The 27,949-nt window shown below is 36.6% G+C and overlaps 1 protein-coding gene across 1 annotated transcript; it reads left to right on the forward strand.

The window, feature by feature from the left end:
- The first annotated feature begins 6 nt into the window (after nucleotides 1-6).
- On the forward strand, nucleotides 7-27,949 carry LOC149411162 (serine protease ea-like). The gene is made up of 11 exons (XM_089647648.1): nucleotides 7-138; nucleotides 4,853-4,956; nucleotides 5,349-5,436; nucleotides 6,569-6,672; nucleotides 8,695-8,812; nucleotides 11,956-12,107; nucleotides 16,901-17,010; nucleotides 18,380-18,511; nucleotides 20,830-20,929; nucleotides 25,207-25,353; nucleotides 27,779-27,949. Exons 1-11 carry the CDS (start codon nucleotides 57-59, stop codon nucleotides 27,947-27,949), a joined length of 1,308 nt encoding a protein of 435 aa, XP_089503774.1. The 5' UTR covers nucleotides 7-56.

Genomic DNA, 27,949 nt, shown 5'->3' on the forward strand with positions numbered 1-27,949 from the left:
GTAAGTATTTTTTCTACAAGCGTTGTGTCAACACGGACGTTGCGAATTCTATCGACATGTTTTGTGACCATGTTTATTCGTTGGTGATCTTTGTGTTTCTGTTGGAAGCCACCTCTAGCCAACGAATGCTTCGGGAAGGTATATTTTTTAAATTAATTATTTACAGTTCCATGAGCAAAAAATTTAGATAATTTATAAACAACAAAGATAATTTCAATTGAATCAAAATAATAATATAACAGAAGAGTGTGGTCCGGCATACAACTGCCTCGGCACACACTCCTTGCTTCATTATATAATTCTGACTTATGACATGACCTGATTCAAGTAATTGATTCACTTGATCGTGTCTTCCTAGGGATGTCACGCCCAAACCATCAAAGCGTCTCTTTCTCAACCCTCCGTCAGGCGCACCTATGGGCGAACCGAAATCGGGCGCACCCGGCCTTAGAGGCCACCCATATATTTTTAGCCCCCATCTTCCACTTTATTAATTCTAATACAAAATACTAGTCGGGTAGTCTTTACTAGGATCTATAGAAAGGAATTAAACCAAATATAAGACAGAATAACCAGTTTATTAAACATTACCAACTAAAATAATCAAACTAAACAATTTTTTGAAAACAGTGTTCAAAATAATTGGTCAAACCGACTCCATAAAAGTAATAAAAGTTTTAAAGTAATAAAAATTTAAAGGTAAGGTAGGTGGTAGTCTCTACTGACTGCAGCCGTAGCCAGATACGGACGATGAGGTTCTCAAATCAGCAGCCGAAAAACAAGTTTGGCACAGCGCGTTTACGTGGAGTAAACAGATCGGTTGATGACAACCTAAACATTCGTAATTCGTCATCCTCCTAAATCCTAATTCAAACACGCATATTTTACACTTTCGCCTTTTGGGAGGTGTTGCAGGGGATGTGGGTTAATACGAGTATTTTGGCCTCAAACTCAAATAATTAACTTTTAATGAATGTCGATGAGAATGTTTTGTGATAACCCTATATAAGAAAAGGTTATCTTTGAGGAGTTTTATTTATAATACATTATTAATTTGTTGAGAGAATAATAACGATTTTTCTTAATTATCTTTATTGGTGTGGTATATTTAAACAATGCCTCATTCACATTCATACATCGTCTCATACATACTCTTCTATTATTCTGACTCTTGACATGGCCCGACTCGAGTATCTGATTCACTTGATCGTGCCATGTCTTCCTCGGGCGTCCCCGACTTCTGCTACCATTCACATTTGCATCATATATCCTCCTTACACTCCTATCTTCGCTCATTCGCTCTACATGCCCAAACCATCTAAGCGTCCCTTTCTTAATCTTACTCGTTACGCTTACATCAGCCTTACACTCTTTGCTGATCAGGGATCTCATTTCAACAGCATTCAATCTACTTTCATCCTTTCTTTGACAGTTCCATGCCTCACTTCCATACATCAGGGTAGGTACCAGCACTCCGTTGTGGACTGCTAACTTCGCTTCTTTGGACAATGTTTTGTTAGCGCCAACTGCGTTCAGTCCTCCATTAACGGAATTACCTGCATTTACCCTTCTTTCAATATCTCTGTCAGCCTTCCCATCTCTCGTAAACATACTTCCTAAATACACAAACTCATCCACCTGCTCCAAGTATTCCTCATTCACAACTATATTGCACGCTATTTTCGTACTCTCTCTTTCAAACACCATTACTTTAGTCTTACTTACATTCATCATTAATTCTTCATGCATACTTCGTTTATCCTAGACACGAGAGACTGTAGATCATCTATAGTATAGATATTTTCAGTGCAGAATGATTTTGCAGTTCAGTGAGTTCCAACTGGATATTGGCAGGATAACTAATTATTTCAGTCAAACTGATTGTGAAAGGATTAACAAAAAAATTTAAATTTTGTTTTGTACTTTCAAATTCTTGGAATCTGCTTTCAAACGACTGAAATAAGCATCTAATTTTAGCTTCATACTTTTCGATGATAATATTGAGCTTCTCTTTCAAATCTTTGAATGTGGGAAAAATTTTTTTTACTCGTATATTGAGTATGGGGAATTTACGTCTGTGAAGAGCTTTTGAACGTATGTAATTTATGTAGCGTATCATTCAACTTTATGTCCTTTGCACACAACGCCTCCTGGTGGATGATGCAATGATACGAAAATATTTTTCGATCCAAGTAATTTTCAAATTGGCGGGTATTTTTAAAATGGTTCACGCGGGCTACTTATAATTCGTTCACGGGCAACAATGTGGCCCGCGGGCCTGGGGTTGGGCAGCCTTGATCTATGCCATTAGCAATCAGCACAGCATCATCAGCATATAACAGGCAACATACTTTCAAATTACTCAAATTCGCGCCCAATCCCACCTCTTTCAATTCATGCATACAATTATCCATGTATAGATTGAATAACAACGGTGACATTACGCAGCCTTGTTTAACACCTTTTGTGATATCAAACCACCCAGTAAAACCACCGTTTACCTTAACACATGCAACGCTTCCCTCATACAGAGACGCAATTGCCTGAAACAGATTTGTATTCACTCCATACTTGGACAACACCTTCCATAGCTTTTTCCCGTCGACTCGGTCGTATGTTTTTTGTAGATCTACAAAGGCAAAGAAAAGTTTCTGGTTTTTTGCCAGAAAGTTCTCAGTGAGCATACTCAATGAGAAGATCTGATACATGCACCCCCTTCCACTCATAAAAGCACCTTGCACATCCCATATTTAATCTTTTGTTTCTTTTCTTACTCTTTCAATCAAAATTCTACCATACAGCTTGCCAACTGAACTTAGCAGGCTAATAGCCCTATGATTCCCACATTCCATACATGACCCTCTACTTTTATATAAAGGCATGCTAACAGCCCTTCTCCAACCTAAGGGCATGTAACCCACCTTTAAACATTGGTTAAAAAGATTGCCAAACCAAGTGAGAATTATAAGGCTACCTCCTTTAAAATATTCAGCAGCTATATCGTCGAAACCGACAGCCTTACCATCCTTCATACATTTAATCGAGCTTTCTATCTCATCCATGCTAATTTCGGTAACATTCACTCCATCATCATTCATATCTGATTCGCCGCTGGAATCACTGTCACTCACTTCGCTTTCGAAGACTTCCTCGAAATAATTCATCCATCAGAGACCTAGTAATGCTATATAAGATAATCCACTATTTTATTGATAGCCCATACCTTTTACAAAATATTCATTTCAGATGTCCATTAAGAGTAACTCGATCTCCGGACACATTTTATATTCCTAAGAGCAATACTAATTATGTTGAAAATGTATTTATAAGAAGAAGCTGTAGCACCTTTAATAGATTATGCACAAATATCGATGTGTTTAACACGAGCCTCGCAGGATTCATAGCGTTCCTAAGAGAGTAGCGTTCGATCGTTGCGGGAAACTTAGTAGTGTTAGTGTGTGTATTGTTTTTGTATGGGTTGAATCTGTAGTCTTTTTATTTTTTTGGAGATTTTCCTTTTCTACTAGTTAGTATTTATATTGTATTGTATTATTTATATTCATATGTTTTTCTACCAATGAATCTTCTGTGGAAACTTTACTGGTTTATGCAACTTGGTAAAAATGATTTGTATTAAAATATATTTGTATAACTGTTTGTTTCCCAAATAAAATAAAATAAAAAAATAAATCTTTTATTTTTTATTTTTTCCTCATTCGTGAAATATGAAGGCGATTATACAAAAAATGTTTTCATTATGTAATGTGCTTCCCATGCATAGTATGGTAGATTCCCTACTAACGCTGGATGATTTCTGAAACACAGAATTCAAAAAACTATGAACCACAACTACCCTACTAGGCAAAGAGAAGAAAAAAATGTTTAAACAACGCATGATAAAATAGAGACACTTCGAAAGTAAAAACGAAAGTCAGGTTTTTCTACCTCCGTAGAACATGAAAACAAATACCTGTTTGATGTGAATGTATAATATTGTAAAATATTCATAATTACAAACCAAAAAATATTCGTCAGAAATAAAGCCTAATTTAATACGTAATTGTAAAAAGCATTCACTTTGTGGCTCATCATAATTTACAATAAAAACACATAAATTTGTTTTTGGTCAAAAACAAATTTATGTGTTTTTTATTCCTAATTTAATATACTAAAATATACATCACATCAAATTTTAGTTTCCAGAAATAAAACTAATTTTAATTTACACTGCAACATGTTTCAAATAAAACTACTTAGAAACAAAAACAATTATCTTTTTGAATTTGGTTTAAAAATACGATATTGAAACATATTGTAAACATCATATTCGCGGTCTGTTATTGTTTTAATACGGTTTCAATGGATGCGGGCCAATTACAACTCATTATCGGCAAGCTCACAGCGAATTTATCGAGTAAGTTTATATTTCACACAAAGCATTTTTAGCAGGTCTGTCTTTTTGTATGGGAAAAAGGTGGAATTTAGGAAAAGTTATTGATCTTTTTTACTCCTACCATCATATGGAATCTCCTCCCGAATTTAGTGCACTTTATCCCCGAACATCCTGAACAGTATATTATTTGCCTCGTGTTATACTTCGGTATAGGATTGGATGGCGAGCGATATGGTCATATAGGACACGCCTAAATAGCTCTCTGAGAGTATAGCGTCGTGTGCCACTATCATTATTGGGCTTAAAGTTACACTTCCTGGGTTACTATAGCAGCCTAATTCCATTTAGACGCCCACTTGATAGAATGGCGCCTTCAGGCGTCCCTGTCCTAAGTTAACCCAATTCAGTTGCAGGCCCAGCCTCTCCCCGCACAAAACTAACAAGTGAATTAATAACTAGGTGATTCCTGCTACCGCTGGGCGACAGGAGAGCGGGGGAAGTGCACTTTCTTGATGGACTGTCCGGTGGCTCTGAGAGAGATACAATTAGATATAAACCCACAGGTAACAAAAAACTCTTAACACCTGCCTTTGTCACGTACATAAATTACCAAAAAGTAATATATTAAATTTGTACTTACTTGTACATGCTTAGTAACAAAGCAATTTTAATTTCTACAAACTGTATACCTACCTACAAATATATGTGTTGTATTATGCATGATATTAATTATTGCATCAGATGGCCATCACCAAATGTTATGTTATCAAAGTAATTTATTTTTGGAGTATGATGCCGTGTACAGATCTGCCCTGATGATGGACACTGCAATGCTGTCCGAAACGTTGGCTAAATTAGGAGGTAGCACAACATGGCATAATACCCCAAAAATAAATCACTACAATACTTTTGGCCGTGAAAATCTCAAACCATGTCATGGTCTGTACATTTGCAGATGTGCTCGTTCTCTGGAATCTACTCGTTGGTCTGCTGCCTGCCCAGGTTGCCCGAGCCCCCCGACAATACCATGGGGGGAGCTGTTGGTACGCCTCTTTACTTATCTCTTGTTGATCATCTAGTTATATATGGGGAACTGTTGGATCTCCTCTTTCCCATTTTAAGATTGCTGTATTGCTGTTTTCTTGTTGGTTATCTATTTATGAATGGAGAACTGTTGGCACCCCTTTTTAGGTACTCTTTCGAGTTTTCTTTTTTACTTTTATCTTGTTGGTCATCTAGTTATATATGGGGAACTGTTGGAACTCCTTTTTTCCCATTTTAAGATTGTTTTATTGCATATTTCTTGTTGGTTATCTATTTATGAATGGGGAACTGTTGGCACCCCTTTTTAGGTACTCTTTCGAGTTTTCCTTTTTACTTATCTCTTGTTGGTCATCTAGTTATATATGGGGAACTGTTAGAATTCCTCTTTACTCTTTCAAGTTTTCCTTATTACGTTTCTCTTGTTGGCCTTGTTTTCGTATGGGGGAACTAGTTGTACACCTCTTTCCTCTTCTCCTGATTACATGCCTTTTGCTGATCATTTATTTAGTTATATAATATGAAGAACGATTGGTACGCCTCTTTCTTCTTTCCTCTTTCGAGTTTTTATGTGACTATAATGACTGAAGATGATTTAATTATAATAGTTCCTCTTTCTCCGGGCAGTTGGATAGTTAGATTAGGCCGGAGCTGACTCTATGGCACGTTCCCTATACCTTCACTTTTATTACACGTGTTCGTTAAAATATCATTTTCCGAATGAAATTATAAAATCAAAATCTGAAATGACTAAAATACTGCGTAAAATAATCTCAAACGCGCATGCATGGAATCATTGCTAGATGACAAATGCGATGTTTCCGGATTAAAAAACAGAGATTTTTTTAATTAGTACCAACTAGAATCTAATCTTTTACAGTCTGGTGTAACAAAAACACCGTTTGACGGTTGTGAAGTGGGTTTTTTCACTAGTAATGCCGGTATTGTTTAATTCTTACATATTTTTGTGAAACATTATTGAACGGTTGGTATTTATTCCTTACCATTTCTTTATAATTTTATGTTCACCCTCTGTCTATTGTGCATTCAGTGATATCTTCTATACAACCCCGAGCTAATTCATGATAATTCAAAACCAAATTCAAATGCAATATTGAATGATTGTTTTTCCAGGTGATGCTTGCATCTTACAACAGGAACCCTTTCTTGGAGTTTGCGTTCACATAAAAGACTGCCCAAAAGCGTTGGATGAAGTTCATAAAGGAGTCTTACCACAGGTATGTAAAGAAAAAATACCTCATTGATGTTTATAGGTTTGAATAAAATGATTTTAAGAAGTTTAAATACGGAGAGACGAGTTTTTTAAACCACAGAATGGCCAAAGCTCGAGTGGCTAGATACGAGGAGGGATGGTTAGGGGACGTATACTACAACAGCCTCAGAAGGCAACCCATCTACGGGAAGGTAACTCTTAAATTCATGGTACCTACTAGACCCTCTAAAAGGATCTACATCAAATCTTCTGAACAGCCACCGAACAGACCATACAAATATTAAAAAGATCGAGAGAGCCAATCATCATTGCGTAAACTGTCTCTCTTATACTGCCTCACATGGTATATCTTCATTAAATTTGTTTTTGAATTTGTACTGGGGCGGAATTCGTTAATCTTTGGTTAATACAGGCCGTGCTGTAGAAAATCAACTGACAGTTAAAGAGACCTGTTTTCGGACTTTAGCAATGGGTTAGCATTAACAGTAGTATATTTAGTAGTAAGGATAAGCTAGTAGCAGTGATTGGTACCTAATAAGTAATAATAATAATATTTGGATGATTTTTATAGCGCCGTTTTTGTGCAAAATCACCTCAAGGGTGCTGTACAAATATATAATACATTTCTACAATGATCTATGTTATTACTAAATATTAATGGAGATAATATACAGTACAATACTTACCTGGTAGGTCACTTGAGATTAACACTTAATTAAAATTAACTAATTATTTATTAGCGAAATTTAGATACAGGATTTAGGACGTAATTGGAAAATTGGATATATCTGGACTTTCTCTCAGGAATGGTATATTTAATTTAAGGGTATGACAGCTTAAAAATGTAAGTTTTTAGTTTAGACCTGAATTCTATTGGACTTGTTGTGGATCTTAGTTCCGGAGGGAGTTTATTCCAAGCCTTCGGCCCAGATACTCCGAAAGCGCGATCACCAAACTTAGTATTTGGCTTGCGCATAGTTTCCATCAGTCTGCCTACAGCTGCTGATGTTGCTGATCTACCTGCCAAACCATTCCTGCTAAAGTCCGAAACCAGGTCTATTTAACTGTCAATTCATTTTCCATAGCACGGCTGGTATTAATAAAGATGGCGGTGCACATCGATCTACAATTAGAGGCGCTACTGAGTATTAATATCTCGTTGAAATTTGTTTCACTATAAGAACGCGATAAGCGGTGCACGTAGATCGGATTCGGTAGTTTTAGTTCGGGAGAATTGAAGATCAGCTGGAGGTATAAAAACGAGACTTATTTCTCATGTCTCATATAAATAAAGTACATCAATGGCGGTGCATGAACATAATGATGATTAGACTACTTTGTAGGGAACAGGCAGCACACCACCCAAATCACAACATCCAAATGTGAAAGGAAGAACAACTAACTTTGGTATTTACTAATGTGTTATCCAGCAAAATTTAGAGTATTGGCATATTGCTTGTCGATCCAAGGAAGCCTGCTATGCCTAAATACAAAGGACTATCACATGTGCTTTCAACAATTCCCTTAGTTCTAAAAAAATATTTTCCTCATTCGAATGAGAAATGAACATCGTTCAAGTCATTCTGACCTTTTTAAAATTCGCGTGCTTGACTCCCCAAATTATATTTTCTGTGGTCCAGAAGTGGGAACTTTGGAACACACTTTTCTGGCTGTCCCTCTCTGAACCATTACTCCTCTATTATATTAAGCCTTGTCTAAAATTGCCTCCCATCCGTTCAACATCTCATCTTTTCTAAATCTTAACTCGACTCCAATCATTCATATATTTATGAAATTTGCTCATTTGAACAAAAATGAATATGTAAATTCACGATGTTTAACGATGGCCTAGAACACTCTTGAAGGAGTGAAAGCCAGAAACATTTGGAAAAAAACTGAGGTGTTGCTGAACTAGAATTAAAATCATCCATTTTCAGAGACCAGAGATCGATTTTTACGCACCCAGATAATTCGGGGATAAAAATAAGAAAAAAGCACGCAGTATACGTAAATTTTAAAATTGCAGGTATGCTTTACAATGGGCACGGTGTTCGCGGTTTGCTGCGATTCGCCCCTGACTACGATGCAGGACGTTACACCACCCCCGCCCTCGCAACTTGCCACTGCAAACTCGGCGACTGAAGGTAAACAAACATATCTTAAGGCGATGCACTACGTCGTGTAATATTTTAAATTGAGCCGCTATCAATAACAACCATTACGTAGATGGCGATAAGGTCAAACATAACATGGCCAAAAAGTGCCTTTTATTTTATTTTGTTTTTAATTTTTTTCCGATTATTTTATAAATAACTTAATTTGCCATATTATACAATAAAATCATTACCGAAAATGGGTTCGTAAGTAGGAAATTTTGAACTTTAAAGCAGTTTTTATATTTATTTATTTAATATCAACGGTATAAATATACCATGAACTATATTATAGGCCTATACATTATTTTTTCTGGGCTTATACAAAGACTTATATAAAAATACTGGATTATTTCAATGGTCAAGATGTATTCTACTCGCAGTATTTAATTAAAGCATCTGAAACATTTCTAGGCGACCAAATTTTCAAACCAAAAACACATGATTTTAACTTAAATAACTACCTATATAATAACATTTCATTACTCATATTATCTTAATATTAAAAATGATGATTTTGGTTGTAACACTGCTTCAATGAACAATGGGTTTGCTTAGAATTTCAGTGCCATTTTCAAAATTGGAATTGATTGTGTGAAAAATTCTATTGAGTGATAAAGTGAAACCATATTTTATATTTTAATTGTCTTCTTTTTTTTAAATTTTAATTAACCGTGCTCTTCATACCTTCAATAATATTTGCATAATAATATTCCGTACAAATTTGGTGTTGCGCCGTCGCACAGTGGGCTGAAAATCGCCTTTCATAGACATAGAGACTTGAATTTTCAAGGATATTTTTTTTGGCTAGAAATGGATTCTGCTGATCATTACAATTGAGCAATTGCGTGTACAAATGAAGGAGTTATCATTTTTTTAAGAAAAAATTGTATGGCACTGACATTAAAAATGAGGCTATCTCTGGAATCATAAGGTTGGCCATTCTATCCTTACACACAGATATACTACTATTTATTTGTATTTTTTGAAATACTTCGTATTGTGGCGCAATTTGCGATTTTTTTTTTAAATCCTCCAAGTTGAAAAAAACACTTTTTAATGTTGATGATACATTTTAATGCTTAAATGCTTTTAGGCTTGCAGTGTAAATATAATATTGTAAACTTTACAAAGCATACTCATATGTAAAGAATTTAAGCATTAAAATGAATCATCAACATAAAAAGTGTTTTTTTCAACTTTGATGATTTAAAAAAAAAATCACAACTTGCGCCACAATACGAAGTATGTCAAAAAAATACAAATAAATAGTAGTATATCTGTGTGCAAGGATATAATGGTCAACCTTATGATTCCAGAGATAGCCTCATTTTTAATGTCAGTGCCATACAAATTTTTCTTAAAAAAATGATAACTCCTTCATTTGTACACGCAATTGCTTCGTACGACATTTTATAGCATAGTAATGATCAGCAGAATCAATTCTAGCCAAAAAATACCCTTGAAAATTCAAGTCTCTATGTCTATGAAAGGCGATTTTCAGCCCACTGTGCGTCGGGCCGCTAGCAGCTATTGCCAGGGTTTGCAGGTCTACCGTTCTGGAACGGCGCAACGAATATCTCTTGTATGACCATAAGAAATATGTCGGAAGGTCCCATAGCAGTCCAGTAACCTTGTCACCTTGGGTCAGATTTGGTAGTTCTGATTTTTTTCAATTGTTTAGAATTGGGAAAGTTTTTGCACTGCCGAAAAAATTATAAATTTTGAAAAACTGTTTTTTGGAAACTATTGAGCTTACATAGACGGTTCTAAGCTCAAATTATAAATTGTAAATTTAGTCTACTTTGAAAACATATTAGACGATTATGATCGAAAACTAGTCCTTCAGGGTTAATATCTCCGAAAAGAAAAGAAAGGTAGAAAATTTCGTGGTTTTTCGTCTTTTGAAAGTGTTGCATTCGGTGCTCGAGGTCGGAAACTTGGATTGATCATTGGGCCAACATCTTAAACAACTGACCAAAAAATCAAAACTATCAGGTCTGATGTACATAGTTACTGGACTAATAGGTGCTGACATTCACAACGCACCTAGGGGATTCGGGAATCATTTCAGATTCGTTCTTCTTTCTATTCAGACGAGTGGATACTTAGCACCCAATGGCACGCCGTTGAAAGTTCGGTAAAATTATAATACAAGTTTATCTTTATATTTTATGGGAGTTCACGGCACAAATACACTTTAAAGAAAGCCGCCACTGATTGGATGCATAGTATCTCAGTGGCAAACTGGACGTCTTCCATCTGGAATTGCAATCAGCGCATCATGCGGAACTTTTTCTTTTGCATTTCTGAGCCGATTTCAGTCTTAGCCACGTCATTTATTATCAGTCATTTTAGATAATTTAAGAAAAAAACAGCAACAACATAAATTACTTTATTTTTTAAAATAAAACATTAAAACTGGAAAATAATCAGACGCAGTTCTCGTGTCTTCGCGGGTCGTTGCACCGAACTTCGAACCTCCCGTAAAAATATGGATAAATTAACAATCAAACCAATTACAGGTGCGAGCTGCACCGTGAGGGGGTCCAAAGGCTTCTGCAGAGAATTCTCCGACTGCTCAAGGGCAATGGATGAGGCCTCCAATGGAACTCTGCCACAGGTGAAATAAACATGAAACAATTTATTTAATAGATTTCTTGGAATTAGTTGAATTTAGGAACCGTCACATAATATTTAGCTGTCCATATTGTAGGAGTGCCCCGTTTTTTCAGAGTTGCTCCCCCTGCAGCGAGGAGAGTAAACTGGTCTGCTGTGTGGAGGTGCCCTGCCCGCCTCTGGATCCTTTGATTGTTCAACAGTCGAAGACTGGTTCAAAGGCCCACGACTGTAAGTTGCATTTTTCTAACTTTTAAAAATAAACCCAAAGCGCGAAACCCGACAGAGACCAGCGGAATACCCTTTCACAGTTGATGTTGGCTTCATGAGAACGGGTCATTTCTTCGACTTTGTTTTTGCGTTGTATGTAAAACAAGCTACTGGTATCTATTTTTTCTCCTTCAAATAATCCGGACATTTTCTCCTTCATAAAAATTGTTTATTGGAAAATATCTACTGGAATTTACTATTTCCATTATTTTGGCACAATCGCAATGTTTCCTTGTTGCTTGCAGACTGCGCAGAACTAGCCGAGGAGATTTTTCCTTGCCAGAGGAACAGTTCAGGATGGAGCAGGGGAAATATTTGCTACGATGAACGCCCCACTGAGTACCACATGGTATTAATTAATGATTCTGTGGTGGACCAGCAAGTAACCTCAAACTTCGTGAGTAACCATACTAGAAGATATTTTTAGAACTATATATATTAATTGAAAGCAAAAATATTGATGGAGCGTGTAAATAGCACTGCCCCAATAAGGCGGGCTTTCTACCATTAGAAATATATAATGGTAAATGGTTATAAATAGTGATTAAAAAAATTCCTACATTTAAATTTATATAGAAAGATGAAGTAACCTGAAAGTGATGCCTTCATGTAAATAGTACAACATACTCACCCCAAAAACAATACTAACACCCCAAAAACAAACAACAAAAAAGTACAACATACTCATTAAAATCCATATAGTTGGTGTTACAAATTAATCCATGAGAAAACAATGGGTTCCTTTCACAAATATTATGTTTTTGAAAGCAAAATTCGATTCTCCAACTAAACCCGACGGAAATCAAATTCACAATTTATAGAAGATTTTTGAATTAAAAAATACATTCAACAATCATGATTTTGAATTTCTTTGGCCAAAGAGTTACTGCAATGCCATTTATTGTGCATTTCACCAAACACTAAGAATTTTAGTGCTGCTTCAAATAATAGAGGTATGAAACAATCCTTGATGTCAAATATGATTTAAGATTTTCAGGGCCAAAAGTATTTTTGTTATTTGTTTTTGGGGCGTTATGCCGTGTTGCGCTAACTCCTTCTTTAGCCAACGTTTCGGACAACATTGCAGTGTCCATCATCAGGGCAGATGTGTTCTTTGAGGTTGTTTTTTTTTTTTTTGATTTTATGGATTCTTTCGTAATCCTCTAACTAGCTAGGGCTTATAACAATACCCTTCATGTTTCTAACTAACTAGTACTGCGGCTGATTAGCTTTATTACTATCACCATCTGATGGTTGTATTTAATTGACTGAATTTATGTTACATTAATAAGTTTTATGAGGAAAAATTCTTAACTGGATAAAAAACCTCATACAAATGACAAGAAAAAGAAAACAATAAGTTCTGAACTTTTTACGCTGTTTGACTTTGTGATTTACTGAATTTAAGTATTTCATTTTTTTCATGTTTTGGCTGCGTCCTTTTCGCTTCGGTGGTCCTGCAAAAAAGTTTGTTAGAGAATTCCTGTGGAAGAAAAAACATATTTTGTTATATTAAAAAAGGATACTATTTCTTCGTCATCGCTGTTATTTTTCTCATGGAGCTTCACGGTGTGATCTCCTTGAGGAGCTCCATTAGGATAATCAGTTTCTCTGTCTTTGATGAGCAGGAGGCCAATTTTTCGCGTACCCTGATGAGGCCTCGCAGTAGGATCATTATGTCCTCGTCATCAGAGGATCCGGTGTTTGGCGCTTGGCGTTGTTCTGGTGTGGTTCTTGGTGGTTCCTGTTGTTCAGGAGCCTGTTGCTGGTGGTTGCTTCGGCCCGCTACGTCCGCCCAGGATCGGCCGTCAACTCTGGCCGCGGGTCTCTGTGCCCGGGGCTCTGCCTTTTTGCGCCTCTGGGCGTTGGATTGCTCCTGTCTGTGCTGGAGAGCAGCTACGTATGCCACCCTGTTGGGGCATTTGCCGTAGTTTGCGGGATGGGCTCCGCCGCAGTTGCAGCAGACGGCCGGCTCTTCTCGATTTGTTTTCGGGCACTCCGGTGTGGCGTGACTTCCTTCGCATTTGACGCAGCGAGCGACGTGTGCGCAATTTCTGGACCCATGTCCGAAATTTTGGCACCTGTGGCACTGTGTTCCGTGTTGTAGATGGTTGCTTCGGTACTTTCTTAATGTAATCCTGCAGTGGCACAGGTAGATCACCGCGGCTCTCAGGTGGCCCATGTTTGTTTCCTGGCCAAAGTGTGCCAGGTAAAGCGGGTATTCTGTTCCCGGGGTGGTCATCATGACCACAGTCCTTGCCGGGAAGCCTTGATTCTCAAGGTCTTCCATTATGTCACCTGGTGACAACTTCGGGAGTCCCCTGATGACGGTCTTCTTGAGTTTCTCTGCTTCTGTGGTGAAGGTGTGGAAAGGCTTCTCCTCTCCACGTAGGGCTGCTGTCAGTTTTTTGTGGGCTTCTACCGAGCTCACCACAACGCTGATTTTGCCTCCTTTGGCATACCGGAAGTTGAAGTGGGCACTTCCAATGTGCCTCTGAACTTCCTTCGTGATGTCTCCGTGCGTCATTGACCCTATGGTCATGATTACGGGCGGGACTCGTGTGCTCTTCCCAAGAGTCGGTGCAGTCGTTCGGCTGGTGGGCGCCTGGTCTCTGCTGGTGGACGCCACTGGTCTTGGTGGCGTCGGGCGTTTCTTCGTCGGTGGCGACGGGATATCCTGGGCTGGTTCGCTTACTTTATGTAAGGGTTCATATTTGTTTTCGTGAACCAGACGAAAAATGGGCTTTGGGGGGGAATGGGGGCGCTTTGAAGCCGTAGCCCTCGTCCATTCCTCTACCATGGGTGATGTGGCTCTTGGTGATCCGGTTGCCGATCCGGAGCCGGTCTGTGATGATCCAAACACGAATTCCTGCTCGTGTGTATCTGGATTGAATCTCCAGCCTGTGGCACCCTCCGGGAAATCCATGGACAGGGGCTTGTTGCGCTTAAAAGTCGCTTTTCCTCTTTGCGTGCGGTGGTACGGCATTTTTGGGTTGAATTATTCTGAAACGAGAAAGAATTAATATAATTTGAGTATTTTGCAGAATGCCTTGAAAAAGAGGTTGTGTTAAAATGTGAGCTTATGTATGAGGTTGTGATACCGTGTTGCCAGCTCCAACCCTATGAGCTAACTAACTAACTAACGTATCATTTTTTTTATTTAAAGTGGTTTTCTTCGTTTAGCTCTGGTGTATCCGTCAATTACCGGATACCAAGAACTATTGAGCTTAGCTCCATCGTCTCTATTAATGTTTACGGGATTTTTATGAATTTCAATGGCCTCCGTAATCAGCCGTGCTCTATAAGTTTTGGGTCTCCCCAGGATTTCAGGAACAAATCCAAAGTAATGCCCGGTGTCAATCAAATGCTCGGCAATTTGCTGATTTGTCAGGGTGGCCGAGTTTACAAGCTCTGAAGTGTTCTGAAATCCTTTTGGAGATAGTCCGCTCTGTCTGGCCTACATAGACCTCGTCACATTCGGAACAGCTGAGTTTATACACTCCATCTGTTTCCAGAGGAAACTTAGTCTTTGCAGACCTCAGTAAGTCCTGTATCTTTGTTGTTGTTCCGAAGACAGTCTTGATACTTTCCTTTCTCAATAGCCTGGCAATTTTGTCTGTCACATTGTGCACATAAGGCAGGAAGGCACAGCCTTTCGACTCTTGTTCAATTCTGTCTTCGTTTGGTGCAGATTTGGCTCTTATGATTTGCCTTGTCTGACATGCTGGGTAACCGTTACGCTCCAGTGCATCGGTCAGCTTCGTAAGTTCTGCTCCGATTTTATGTTCTTCACATATTGTTGTCATATGTTGTCCGAAACGTTGGCTAAAGAAGGAGTTAGCGCAACACGGCATAACACCCCAAAAACAAATAAAAAAAAATCCTTGATGTACTTAAAAAGTAATATGTGATTTATAATGAATAAACTAACCACAATAAATTAATATTATGTTGCTGCGCCAAATGTGGAAAATATATTTTTTTTGTTTACACGAATATTTGTTTTATATCGGCTGTAGAAGAAAAAAAATCTGAAATTAGTAGTTGGAGTGCAAGGGGAGGCTAATCTGGAAATGAACGGAGAACGCTTAAGTAGTCTTGGGTCGATCGGGAACTACTCAATCATTTTTACCCGATCACGTCGGCCGGTGATCGATCGGGTGACTAAAATATATTTTGATCATTTGATCGATGAGCTATGAGCTCATCAAGTACCCGTGATGAGCGTGGTGACCGACCATAGATATATGAATTTTGTAGTCCGGGCATCTTTGAATCTCGTTCTCGCAACAGCGAAATAAAGATGGTAAGATTTTACCTAATAATAAAATCAGATCATATTAGAAATTAACATATCGATTAACCTTCTTGCCACCGAAGACCGGTTTCAAAAGTAACTGTTAAAAGAATAAGTTCCATAAAATCAATGTGTCAGTCTCCGGTAACTAGAATCCAAAACCGCAGTGAATGTCCATTTTAGTAACCATCTCTATTGCTGTATCGCGAGAATGAGACTCGAGACGCAACTTATATGTATATGGTCTACCTATTGAAGTACCCACCAAAAGAGCTGGTTCTTTCGAAAGGTGTACCTACCACCTATACTATTAAAAATTGGGTGCATTTGAAAGTTTTACCTACCTTTAGAGCACAGATGTCAGATTGGTATACTGTCCTTGCTCTACCGGTATTACTATAGAACTAACTAGCATCTTTGCTCCTTTCGGCACTGATGCTTAGTCGGGAAACACGCCAAACGCACGCCCAACTTATGTACATTTGTCACATTTGTTGAACAGTTGTGTTTCCTCCCTTCTACAACATGGGTCTCTTCAAGACACATGTTCACTCCTTCTCCCCTCAAAAAGACACTTCAAACAGCATCCCCAAAGATGACATAAGAAGGAAATTAGTTTCCTCATGGCCTCCTGTGTGCAGATAATGTAAAACAAAAACTAATGTCTAATCGGGTACTTAAGATTTCGACCAACATAGATATATCTATGGCATTTATTCATTGTAAAAGTACTCGATCGCTTTGCCAGTGAGTCGAGATAGACCCGGGTCGTGTAAAATGATCAATCGACCCAGCTTTAACGCTAAAGTAACGCAGAAAAGGGAGAAGCAATGGGTACCTGACCTTAATTGAACAAGGGAAGAAGATCATTATAACAATTTATTATTTTTCAGGGATTGGTGAACTTGCAATGGAATAATGGAATCAACCCGGGGGTTCCAGTCATCATAGTGAGTGAACGCTGGCTACTGACCAGAGCAACCGACTTGATCTTCATACGTAGGTTAGATCCATATTTAACTTCCAGTATTATTTATTTATTTGACAGGAACTGAAAAACAGGAAATTTATGAAACATGTTTGTATGTAATATGGAAATTAGTACTACCTATATAAATATAAATGTTCCCGCAACATTCAAATTAATTCACAATCACCGTTTATAATATCTTACACTTTCGTTCGTGTTGCATTGATTGTTCGCCATCAGAACATTGTTTACATGTTATCACATTGTTATCATCTGTCATTTGAATGGAGTTATATATAAAACGCTTTGATGCGTATAGCATAATCTTTCACCTCCTTAAACGTAAAATCAGCCGGTTGGAAGACCAACGCCATCGATCTTTCACATGTCCCACTATTTTTTCAGCGTCCATTATTTTCTTTAAGAACTTCTGTGTGGAGCTAATGTAAAAAAAGTAGATTTAGTGTCTAAAAAGGTGGTGTGTACAAAGTAGTTTAATTAAAAACTTTGTTTCCATTTAAAAAGGTAGATGCCAAAAAGATATCGACATATATGACGCTTAATAAATAGGTCCCAATGGTCGAGTGGTTTAAGGCAAAGCTTAATGCCAAATCACTATTTTGATTAATCTTTATAACGAATTGGTGAACATTATGAATACCAAAAAATATGCTTTAGATAAATTGAAGGTTTTTCTATCGCTTCGCTTGAGTAGAATACAAATAAAAAAATAAATTACTCAATTAAAAATATAAATGCAAACTACTAAAAAAAATATTTTTTTAATATAAATATAACTTAAAAAATATAGTATTATAGCCAAGATTATCTGTGACAATTTCACTTGATTAACTTTTTTGCTTTCTTATAAAATTATTTACAAAATAAATAAAAAACAGTTTTTTGCTTGGAATCGAACGTTTCTAGACTCCTTTTGTGAAGCGGTTTTAATGCCTATTACCTACGATATAAGGTATACCAACAAAATACACCCTTTTTGGCTTATAGCTTCCTCTTCAATGTCCCTGCATTCGTGATTGCTAGTACGAAATAATGTATGTATACTTACATTCATAAGAAATAATAAAGAAGAAAATCAATATTTAAGGTTTAAGTATGATTAAAACAAGAACATATAGAAGCTGCGTATCAAGGGAAGTTAGGTATACCAAGAATATACACATTTTTGGCTTGTAGCTTCCTCTTAAGACGCCGATAAGCCAAAAGATCATGGGCTCAATTCCTAGTTGTGACCGTTATCTTTGTATTATTCTGTATCTTGTTCCGTTTCATGATTCGTTTAGATTTATTAATATTATCATCTTCTTCAATGGTAAAGCATTTTGACATTGTTTAAAAACTATGTTCCTTTTCCAGTTGATTGCACGTTGATTATTTGCAGGCCAATAAAAAGCAATCTTATATACCCTCCGAATGCTGTGTTCTCCATCACCAAGATGGTGCCGCATCCACATTACGTCTTCGAAGGAGCCTCCGACATCGAGAATATAGCACTGCTGGAAATGGACCAGCCGTAAGAATCAATAATCAATTATTTATGTAATCATAAATGTTCAACATACACCTTTCGTTCGAAACCTTGTGGGTTTATTCTTGAAAAAATGTTGACATTTTTTTTCATTAGTGTCAAATAAATAAGTTATAATCAATATCTTATAAACTAGCTGACGTGTACCCGGTGTTGCTGGGAGTTTTCCTTAGGAGATAGACATATTATACCATACTGGACTTTTCTATAGGCCTTTTTGAGAAATACAATTCCGTGGTATATTATTTTGATATTCTCATAAGGTTTAGAAAGCGTTATCAATGTAAGTGCCTGAAAGTATTTTTTACGACTTAATTACAAACTATCGACTTTTATTTACTTTCTAAACATATAATATGCATGTATTATATATATATATAAACCATTCTCTAAATGATAGGTAGAGAAAACCCAGTTTAGACGAACAAACATAATAAATAATTACCTATTTATCATATCCTTAATTTATTTTTTTTATTTATTTATCAATACCTATATTTATTTATTTATTTATTAAGACATACACAGTACAATAAGAAACAGTTAAGGATATTTTTCATTATTACATAGTTGTAGTACCTAAATGTCCATAAAATATCATTACGTAATTTCGCCTGAGATTGTTATAAAAGGAAGAAAGTGTTTGGAGAGAAATAAATGAATTGAAATCAAGAATTATTGATTATTGAAAAGACTGTTAATACATAGAAGTTTTTAAAAATGATGTGAAAATATTTTTGAAATATGTCATGCTAAGAAATTTAATAAGTTAGTTATGTATGTTAGAAAGGAATCATGAAAGATGTCCAAGTCTAGTAATTTTTCGTAGTGGGTGTAAGTTGTTATTGCGCGAGTAATTACTAAGTTGTTTGCTGCATTGGTATTGTTGGCTTCAATATAAAAAAGTGTAGTGTGCCTGGTACGCCTCGTTGGAACATTTAAACCAATGACGGATAGCAATTTGGGACCATTGATTTTATTATTTAGCAGATTATCTAGAATCAACAGGTCTGACAATGTGCGTCTTTTTGTAAAGTCAACATATTATTTGTAGTTTTGTTGTATTTCTTGAGTAAATGTTCCGAAAATTTATTCTGTAAACTTTCTACTAAATCTATGTATACCTTGTATTGATGATTCCATATTGTGGAAGCATACTCCAGTGGACTTCTGACCAATGAACAAAACAACATTTCTGGAGTCTTAGCACTTTTGAAAACTTTGCATATTCTTAATAAGAAACCTAGCATTCTGTAGGATTTTGATATAATGTGTTCGATGTACTTGTCAAAAATTAATTTGCTATCTAAGTAAACACCTAGATCTTTACACGTAGACATAGGTTGTAAAGGTTTGTTGTTCAAGTTGTATGGATAGATGATTTTGTTTTTATTTCTAGTAAACGTAATCAAGTAACACTTAGATATGTTTACCGACAATAAATTGGGGTAAACACTGTATAGCTTTATAAATTTTCATATAAAACCAGTAACCATTTGTAAAGCATACGTACATGTCATTTATATAAATATTAAAAAGAGTGGTCCAAGATTCGGCCCCTGGGGCACACCTGAGACGATTTACGCTAAGCAAGATGCAAAAACATTGACAACCGTGATTTGGTGCCGTATTATGCGATCCATCTATATAGGTCACCGTGAATTCCTAGACCTAATAACTTCTGTAAAAGAAATATAATTGATCGTTAACAATTTCATCCAATACTTTACTTAGTATCGGTAATTTGGATATAGGTCGATAGTTCGAGACATCATTTTTACTGCAATTTTTATAAATTGGGGTAATCAAGGCTGCTTTCCACTTGTCGGGAAATGTTCCTTCAGATAGCGATAGTTTGAAAATAACAAAAATGGGGGGTGTCAATTGTTTACTACAATAATTTATGAAGATCCCTGGAATATATCAACTGTATATAATATTATCAACATAATTATCAATACAATCTATTTATCAATATATTATCAATATAGTATTATCAACTGTTATCAATAATTATCTATGTCTGTGATTATGTATATTAACTATCGATAATTATCAACTATCACTAATTATTAGTAAATAATTATTATCACTAATAGTCAGTTGTCAATAAGCAATAATTATCGATAATCAATAATTATTAACTATCGATCATGATAAATTATCATTTACCGATTTTCAAAGAACAATGACCAATTATCAATTACCAATTATTAATTACCAATTTTCAATTAACATTTATCAATTACCAATTATCGATCAAGTATAATTGGCAATAAAATATATTTGATTCGGCATTTCAGAGTGACATTCAGCAGGATTATTATGCCGATTTGCCTCCCGGTGGGGCGCCTGTACGAGGACTCTGAGAGAGGCTTCGCTTTTACTGGGTTGGAGCATTGGGTGAGTTTACCATTGTCGTTCCAAATTAAAATTGTTTAATTTATTTCATTTAAAAAGATGTTAAATTGAAATATATTAAAGGTTTTTACGTAATAAAAAAATACAGTGTGTGGCAAGCCTACGCACGACGGAAGTGAAACTTTTAGTATTCTTCTCTCTCTCTTTTCATTTCATTCTCTCTTTTTTCTGTCTATTGACATATTTATAAATAGCATGTGATAAAAAAAATAAAAGTTATAAAAATATGGGATTTGAACCCGGGTCCTGCATAACGAGTGTCGAACGCTCTGCCTCTAGACTGTGAGAGGTATCTCGCGCGACGAGAACCGCGTATACAACATGTACTCCTCAATTGACTTGTCCCGCGCAAATTTTCGTTTTCAAACACGGCAAATGAATAATATCACATAACGTCTCGTTAACGCTTTATATAGGGTCGAATCGAAGATATATCGGCAGTGTGAAGTCATATCTGTCGTTTTTCAAAATATTTCCGTATATTTGTCCGTTTTGGAAAAGATCTATCGTGTTTTAACAGTCTCATACCCGTATGGAGTCTGAATTTGAAAAACATTTCAAAATTTTGAAAAACTCACTTACGGCTGTGTTTTTTACTAAAAAAACTTGTCACGCACGTCTGCGAGGGTAATTAGTCGCGTTATCGGCCTTGATTAGTAATTTTAATGATTCAAAATAAAAATAAATAATCAAAATACCGAGCGACTCTACCGGCTCGATTTATTATTATTATTATTATTATTAGGTAATGAGCAGGCAGCATTCTGCTGATGCTCTCATATCTGATTTCACAACAAGTTTGACAGTAATTGAGTTGTTTTAAGTTTGAACTAAGTCCTTTCTTCTCTCCAAATGTGAATCCAATAGAACTTTGAAAATACGGTATTATTTTTTGGGGAAACTCGGTAAACGCTAAAGATGTTTTCATCATACAAAAGAGATGCATAAGAAAAATTACAAACTCTGATCGTTTAGATTCATGTAGACCTATGTTTAAAAATCTGAAAATTCTGACAGTCACAGACATATATATATTGGAGTTATGCATGTTAGTGCGATCATCTACAGACAAGTTCCCACTAAAAAACTCAACACATAAATACGCTACAAGGCTCACAGAAAACTTACTAATACCAAAAGCAAACAAAACAATATTCCAAAAAGGACCATACTACATGGCCATTAAAGTATATAACAACCTTCCACATAACATTAAACAAATACAAGATACACACAAATTCAAAACGTTACTAAACACTTTCCTTGTTAATAAATGTCACTACACGTTGAGTGAATACCTCACGTAAATGAAACACCTATTTTTATTGGTATATATATTTGTATTTTTTTATTTTTTCATTGGTATATTGTTATTTTATCTGTATAAACATTGTAATTAAATAAATGTGGTTAGCTGGAAGAAATGGGGTCTACCCATAAGCTATACCTTTTGTAATTTTAATTTTACAATAAATAATTTTTGATTTGATTTGATTTGATTTGAATTAATTTATATTTGTTGCATCGATGACATGTTGTGGGAGTTTGTTCCAAGCATCCACTACTCTATTTGGATTTGTAAGCTATATTTCGACCAAAATATCATATAGTCAAAATATCTAAAAGTCGCAGCACGAGAGCATTTTATCACTTTTCCACGTATTAAAAAAATCACAAAAAGCAGAAAAAAAATAGTTAAAGCGGGGATCGAACCTCAGTTTTTCAAGACGACAGTCGGGCGCTCTGCCTCTAGACCGCGAAGCTGAGTTTGGAGAGTGACCTAAACTAGGTATATAATATTAGCTAGGCTCCTATAGCGAAATGATCACAGTTTTTCGTGACGGTCATGAGTCGGTTTTACTCCGGTCCTCGAAAATGCATAACGCGCGTAAAGAAGTTTCACTTCAAAAAGCATGTTTTTATAACATTCATTTGACTATGAAGTGGAATGGCGGAGTAAAAATAATAATAATTGGATCATTTATATAGCGCCATTTTATCAAAAAATCACCTCAGCGGCGCTGTACATACAAATTATTACAAGTTCCTAGGCTCTATCTAATTATATCATTTACAAACAGAAACAGAAAAACATACTTACTTCGCAGGTCACTTAAAGTCAGTCAGTTAAACGCAGGTCAGTTAATCACACTTTTAAAAAGTTGACGACTTTGCACGTAGAGGAGAGACACTATGATAAAACCCCTGACATTGATTTTTTATTTGCTATTTTATTCTCCATTACTATTGACATTACATTTAGTAGAAGATTAGTGGCGAAAGTAGAGTAGAATTTAGGAGTCCAAGACTGGAGAATTGCGAATGGACCTAAAAAAGCTTACAAATTCTTAGTTTTTAACATTTTTTTACACATTTAGTTATTTACAATATCGGGGACTGAAAAGGTTAAAGGTTTCCGACTTTATGGATATAACTGTCTAAAAATATGGGTTTTAGATAATTCTTAAATCATTATGGCAGTCCATTCCAGGCTTGGTTCTGACACTCCAACAGCTGACTATCCGTGCGCTTTGGTTTCAATAACAATCAGTATACTGTAAGTAATCCCGTCGTCAAAATCGACAAAAACCTTAGACCCTGCGCAGAAAAATCCCACAGTGGCAACTCTGCAAACCGTAGCGTGCCAAACTTTTCTGCGCACTTTCGCCGGTTTTTGTTGTTTTCATACGACGACGGGCTAAAACAACATTTTATCTCGAGTAACAGATAGCAAAGAAAATGCAGCACGTTTTTTTCTCTCTTATACTAGTTGCACTGTCGTTATAATTAATTGGATCAACAAAAAGGGGATATTAGTGAGTTCAAATTATACACTATTTATACTATTCTTATTTTTTACTTTTTGTACGTGAATTTTGTCACCTCCTTGTGTTATTTAGGAAAATGAACGTATAACCCTGTGGGACTACTTTATTTCATCCCACATGTGGCAACACTAACTTAAATTAATCCGCCGCTAGACGCAAGCGGGCACCAGAAGAGAAATCTTCATTCCGGTTTCAACCTTCGATTCTACCGCCACTATCTTTACTTTGTCTACCACAGTCTCCGCGTTCTATAAAATTGTAAATTCATCCTCACGAATAAATTTAATTAATATCGCAGACACTCATTTTTAATCTCCCATCTCCTGAACACGATTTACGGTTCCGGCAGCCACCGTAAATTACAAATACACACACACACACATTACTGCCACAACCCTGTTTCTTTCTACGCACTGTGAGGGATTCTAAAGACACCCGGTTTCTCATAATACTGTACAGTTCATTTGGTTAGAAGTAGGCTTAAGAGTGCATTTGGAGAACACATGAGTATTTTCTCATGTTGGAGAAAGCTTAGAAGAAATTTCTGAGAATGGGGGAGTACTACCCGTTACTCTACTTTACTCCACCCGTGACTCTATTCTACTCTACTCGTTACCCTACTCTACTCTACCTGTTCGTTGTTCTATTACACGGAAATGAACTGTAAATCAAATCCACAAGAAATACGACAGTGTAAAGCTCATTCAATTGGTTTTGAAAAATCTCGGGAAAAGTGGAATGAAGGAACAGCCTACATTGAATTCCCAAGAATCCCGGCAATAGGGCTCTCGACGAACTTGCACTGTTCACGGAGTGTAATTCCCTCCAAAAACGAGATAATCTTTGATATTATTTTGATTTTTGCAAACAGTGCACAAAGCATGTGAATAATACAACGAGGACACGATGATTGCACCTTCTTGCTACACGACACGAATTCGAATGTTGTACTTTCGACAATTTACAATGCAACAAATCATCTTCATCTTTCCAAGTGTGAGTAAGGCTGTTTTTAAGGAAGGAAATGGATAGTATTTGATGGGAAAAATGGTAGGTACTATCCAAAACTATTTCAATACCAAACGCTACCCGTGACTCTACTCTACTCAACCCGTCACTCTACTCTACCCTACCTTTGCCACTACTCTACTTTATCTTTGGTATGCTAGGAGGTTTATGCTAGGGTTATGGGGATATATAGGGGATGTGCACTTTCCAACAAACGTTTTCAGACTGACTCTTGGATTGTTTGAAAACTCGGCTATCATGGAGGATGTTAATTTCGGTGTGATGGTTATCTCCGTCACCGACAGTATAGACTGTTTTATCTCCAGCCTTCAGAATTAACTTGCCAATGGTCATGGTGGTAGGGATATAATATTGTTGTTAAAAATACAAAATAGTTACATGTTAGTTTTCCTGTGTTCTTAGGCAATGCGACAAAATCAGTTTGATGTGAATCTCAACCCCCTTCTGCGGTGCCGTCAGCTGTTTCATCCCGGCGATCGCAACCTACCAGATGGAGTGACGGACGAACATATGTGCGTCACTCTCACCTCAGGAGATCCGAAGTGTCCTGTAAGTTACTATCGTCATGTAATTAATGTTCAGCTTACTGTGACTCTCGAGCGGTAATGTCACTGTGTCCATAGGCAGTGAACTAAAGCTGTTCTCTGTGAATCTCAACCAATCCACGCCATCAATTAAAAATGATCGCCCATTTCTGTAATTTGTTACGGTGCATTCTTATAGCGCACGTGAAATTTTTCATGTCCATCACCATTCCACGCGGCGATCATCGACCAGGGTGGAAAATACGCCTGTATTAAAGACCGAATGGTTACCCAAGTTAAGTGATCAAATTTGAACAGCCAGGTACTTTCTCTCCGTCTCCTTTTCTTCCCACTTTAGCAACGCAATATTCTCAATTTTCAATCATCGCTCATTTTTCGAATTTATTGTTTGCTGATGACCTAATGACATAAAACTTTATCGACTGCGTTTTTCTTCAAATTGATGTAGACTCGTATGATTTGAGATTATACGACCTAATATTATAGTGATTTGTTTTTGGGGTATTATGTCGTATTTCGCTAACTCCTTCTTTAGCCAACGTTTCGGACAGCATTGCAGTGTCCATCATCAGGGCAGATGTGTAATCTGTGCGTAAGATGTATGTCAGATGGACACTGCAATGCTGTCCGAAACGTTGGCTAAAGAAGGAGGTAGCGAAACCCGGCATAATACCCCAAAAACAAATCACTATGATATAGACTCCATTTCGAACTGAGCATAGAAAAACTGTCTAAACTTCAATTCAACCAAAATGCAACGCGTTTGAGGATTTAATCAACGATAACATTTTTCATCGTCCGACCCAGGCTTATGATTTAAGTCTAGAGGTTATTTTAACCAGCAAAATGACATTTCATCAGCAAGTAAATGACTTATGCAGCAATGCATACAAACTGCAGTTATCCAATTCAGTGCGCAGAATGATCATTGACGGGTCGCCTGGATCGTTACACTAACCATTTAACCAGTGGCGGCTTGCCCTCGTGTCATCTGGATCATTGATCCCTCAAAAACGAAAGACGGCAAAATAACTATTTATTAAAAAACAAAATCATATGTATCTGACGGATATACATAAACTGTTTAAAGCGCAAAACACAACACAATAAATAAATACGTACTTACTTACTTACGTGTCGCAGTTTTATGATAGATAGGCAACCCGGGCGTTTATTGCAATAACATAATCAAAATTACAAACATGAAAGTAACCCGCCTCACCAGAAGATTTCTGTTCTGAGGCGGGTATATATATATGCTTACACATACATTTATACAAATATACATATAAATCAAAATATACATGGAGCATTCCATATATAGTTACATACATATATAGTTAAATAAAAACAGGAATTTCGTAGGAACTTTAAATTAACATAAATGGTAGCGTCTAAATCTCATAATAATAACATATCAAAAAATTGTTTAAACAACAGTATTAGGAATTGATAAACTAGGCATGCGTAAAACATAAGCAGTTTTAATAAGAAAGGGTAAATTTGACGGCCGGCATAGTCCAGTGGTAACGCATTGGACTGCCATTCCGAAGGTCGCGGGTTCGAACCCGGCGTGCGCAAATAAATTTTATTTGATTAATTTGTGTTATTTCACAATTAATTAATTAAAATAATATATAGTATATTTGCGGCACGTTCCAGAGTGGAAGATACTACCAGTATCGCCCTGGTGTAAGACCACCATTCAGAATTGAAACGTTGCTCCAAATGGCTTTAGCCGTGTTTAGTGACTAGATCTGAATAGCCAGGTACTTCCCCACCTTCCTCTTTCCCTTCCCCACTTACCTTCAGCCTCACAACATCCCCCAATTGGGGATGCCATAGTCTCACTGGCTCCAGACGGGAGCAGTTGGGACTCTTGTGAGGTATTCTCTATAAAAAAAAAAAAATTAAAAAAATCACTATAAATGTAAATAACACATGTATGTAAATAAGGAATGAGAATTAGACTAAGAAGGGATTGCTAGTAACTTGCTGATGCATGCCCTTTTTTGTGCAGTAACCATATGTTGAAACGTTTAAGTAAACTGTTTGGGTGTTTATGAGTGTTGCAGTAAGTGGTTTCTTTTATGAAGGTGTTGAAGATGAAAGGTGCTAGGAAGGATTCGTGCTTTTTGGCAAAGGTTGAATTAATTTTTGGCATTTGAAGTTGATTCTGTGATTTTGCCCTTGTGTTATGTGGGTGAGTTACGTGGCATGGTGAGGATTTTATGCAGTTTATTTGAATGATCTTTTTAAAGAATAGTTTCCTAATATCTAGTATATTATTTGTAATAAGGAGATTTTCCGTTGGATGCATATTGTTGTTTTTATTGACCTTCTTTTTGCGCGGAGGGCGGATTAGCTCTTGATCCTACAAAATTGTTTCTTACTTTCTGTATTAACGGACATTTACGTGTAAATTTCAGTATTCCAATGGTTGGATGCCTTTAACATTGAGGAACTGGCCCAATGTGAGATGCACCCGTCTGCTATTGGGTCTGTTCATGAAGACGAGCAGTATGGCAGGCCCCTGTGCGCTCCTCTTCAAGCGAATCGACCCCTTCGTCCCCTGGATAGAGAGCGTTGTATGGCCGTAA

This window comes from Hesperophylax consimilis, chromosome 26 (genome assembly GCF_061612785.1).
Source record: "Hesperophylax consimilis isolate HC1 chromosome 26, BYU_Hcon_1.0, whole genome shotgun sequence".
Classification (NCBI taxonomy): Eukaryota; Metazoa; Arthropoda; class Insecta; order Trichoptera; family Limnephilidae; genus Hesperophylax; species Hesperophylax consimilis.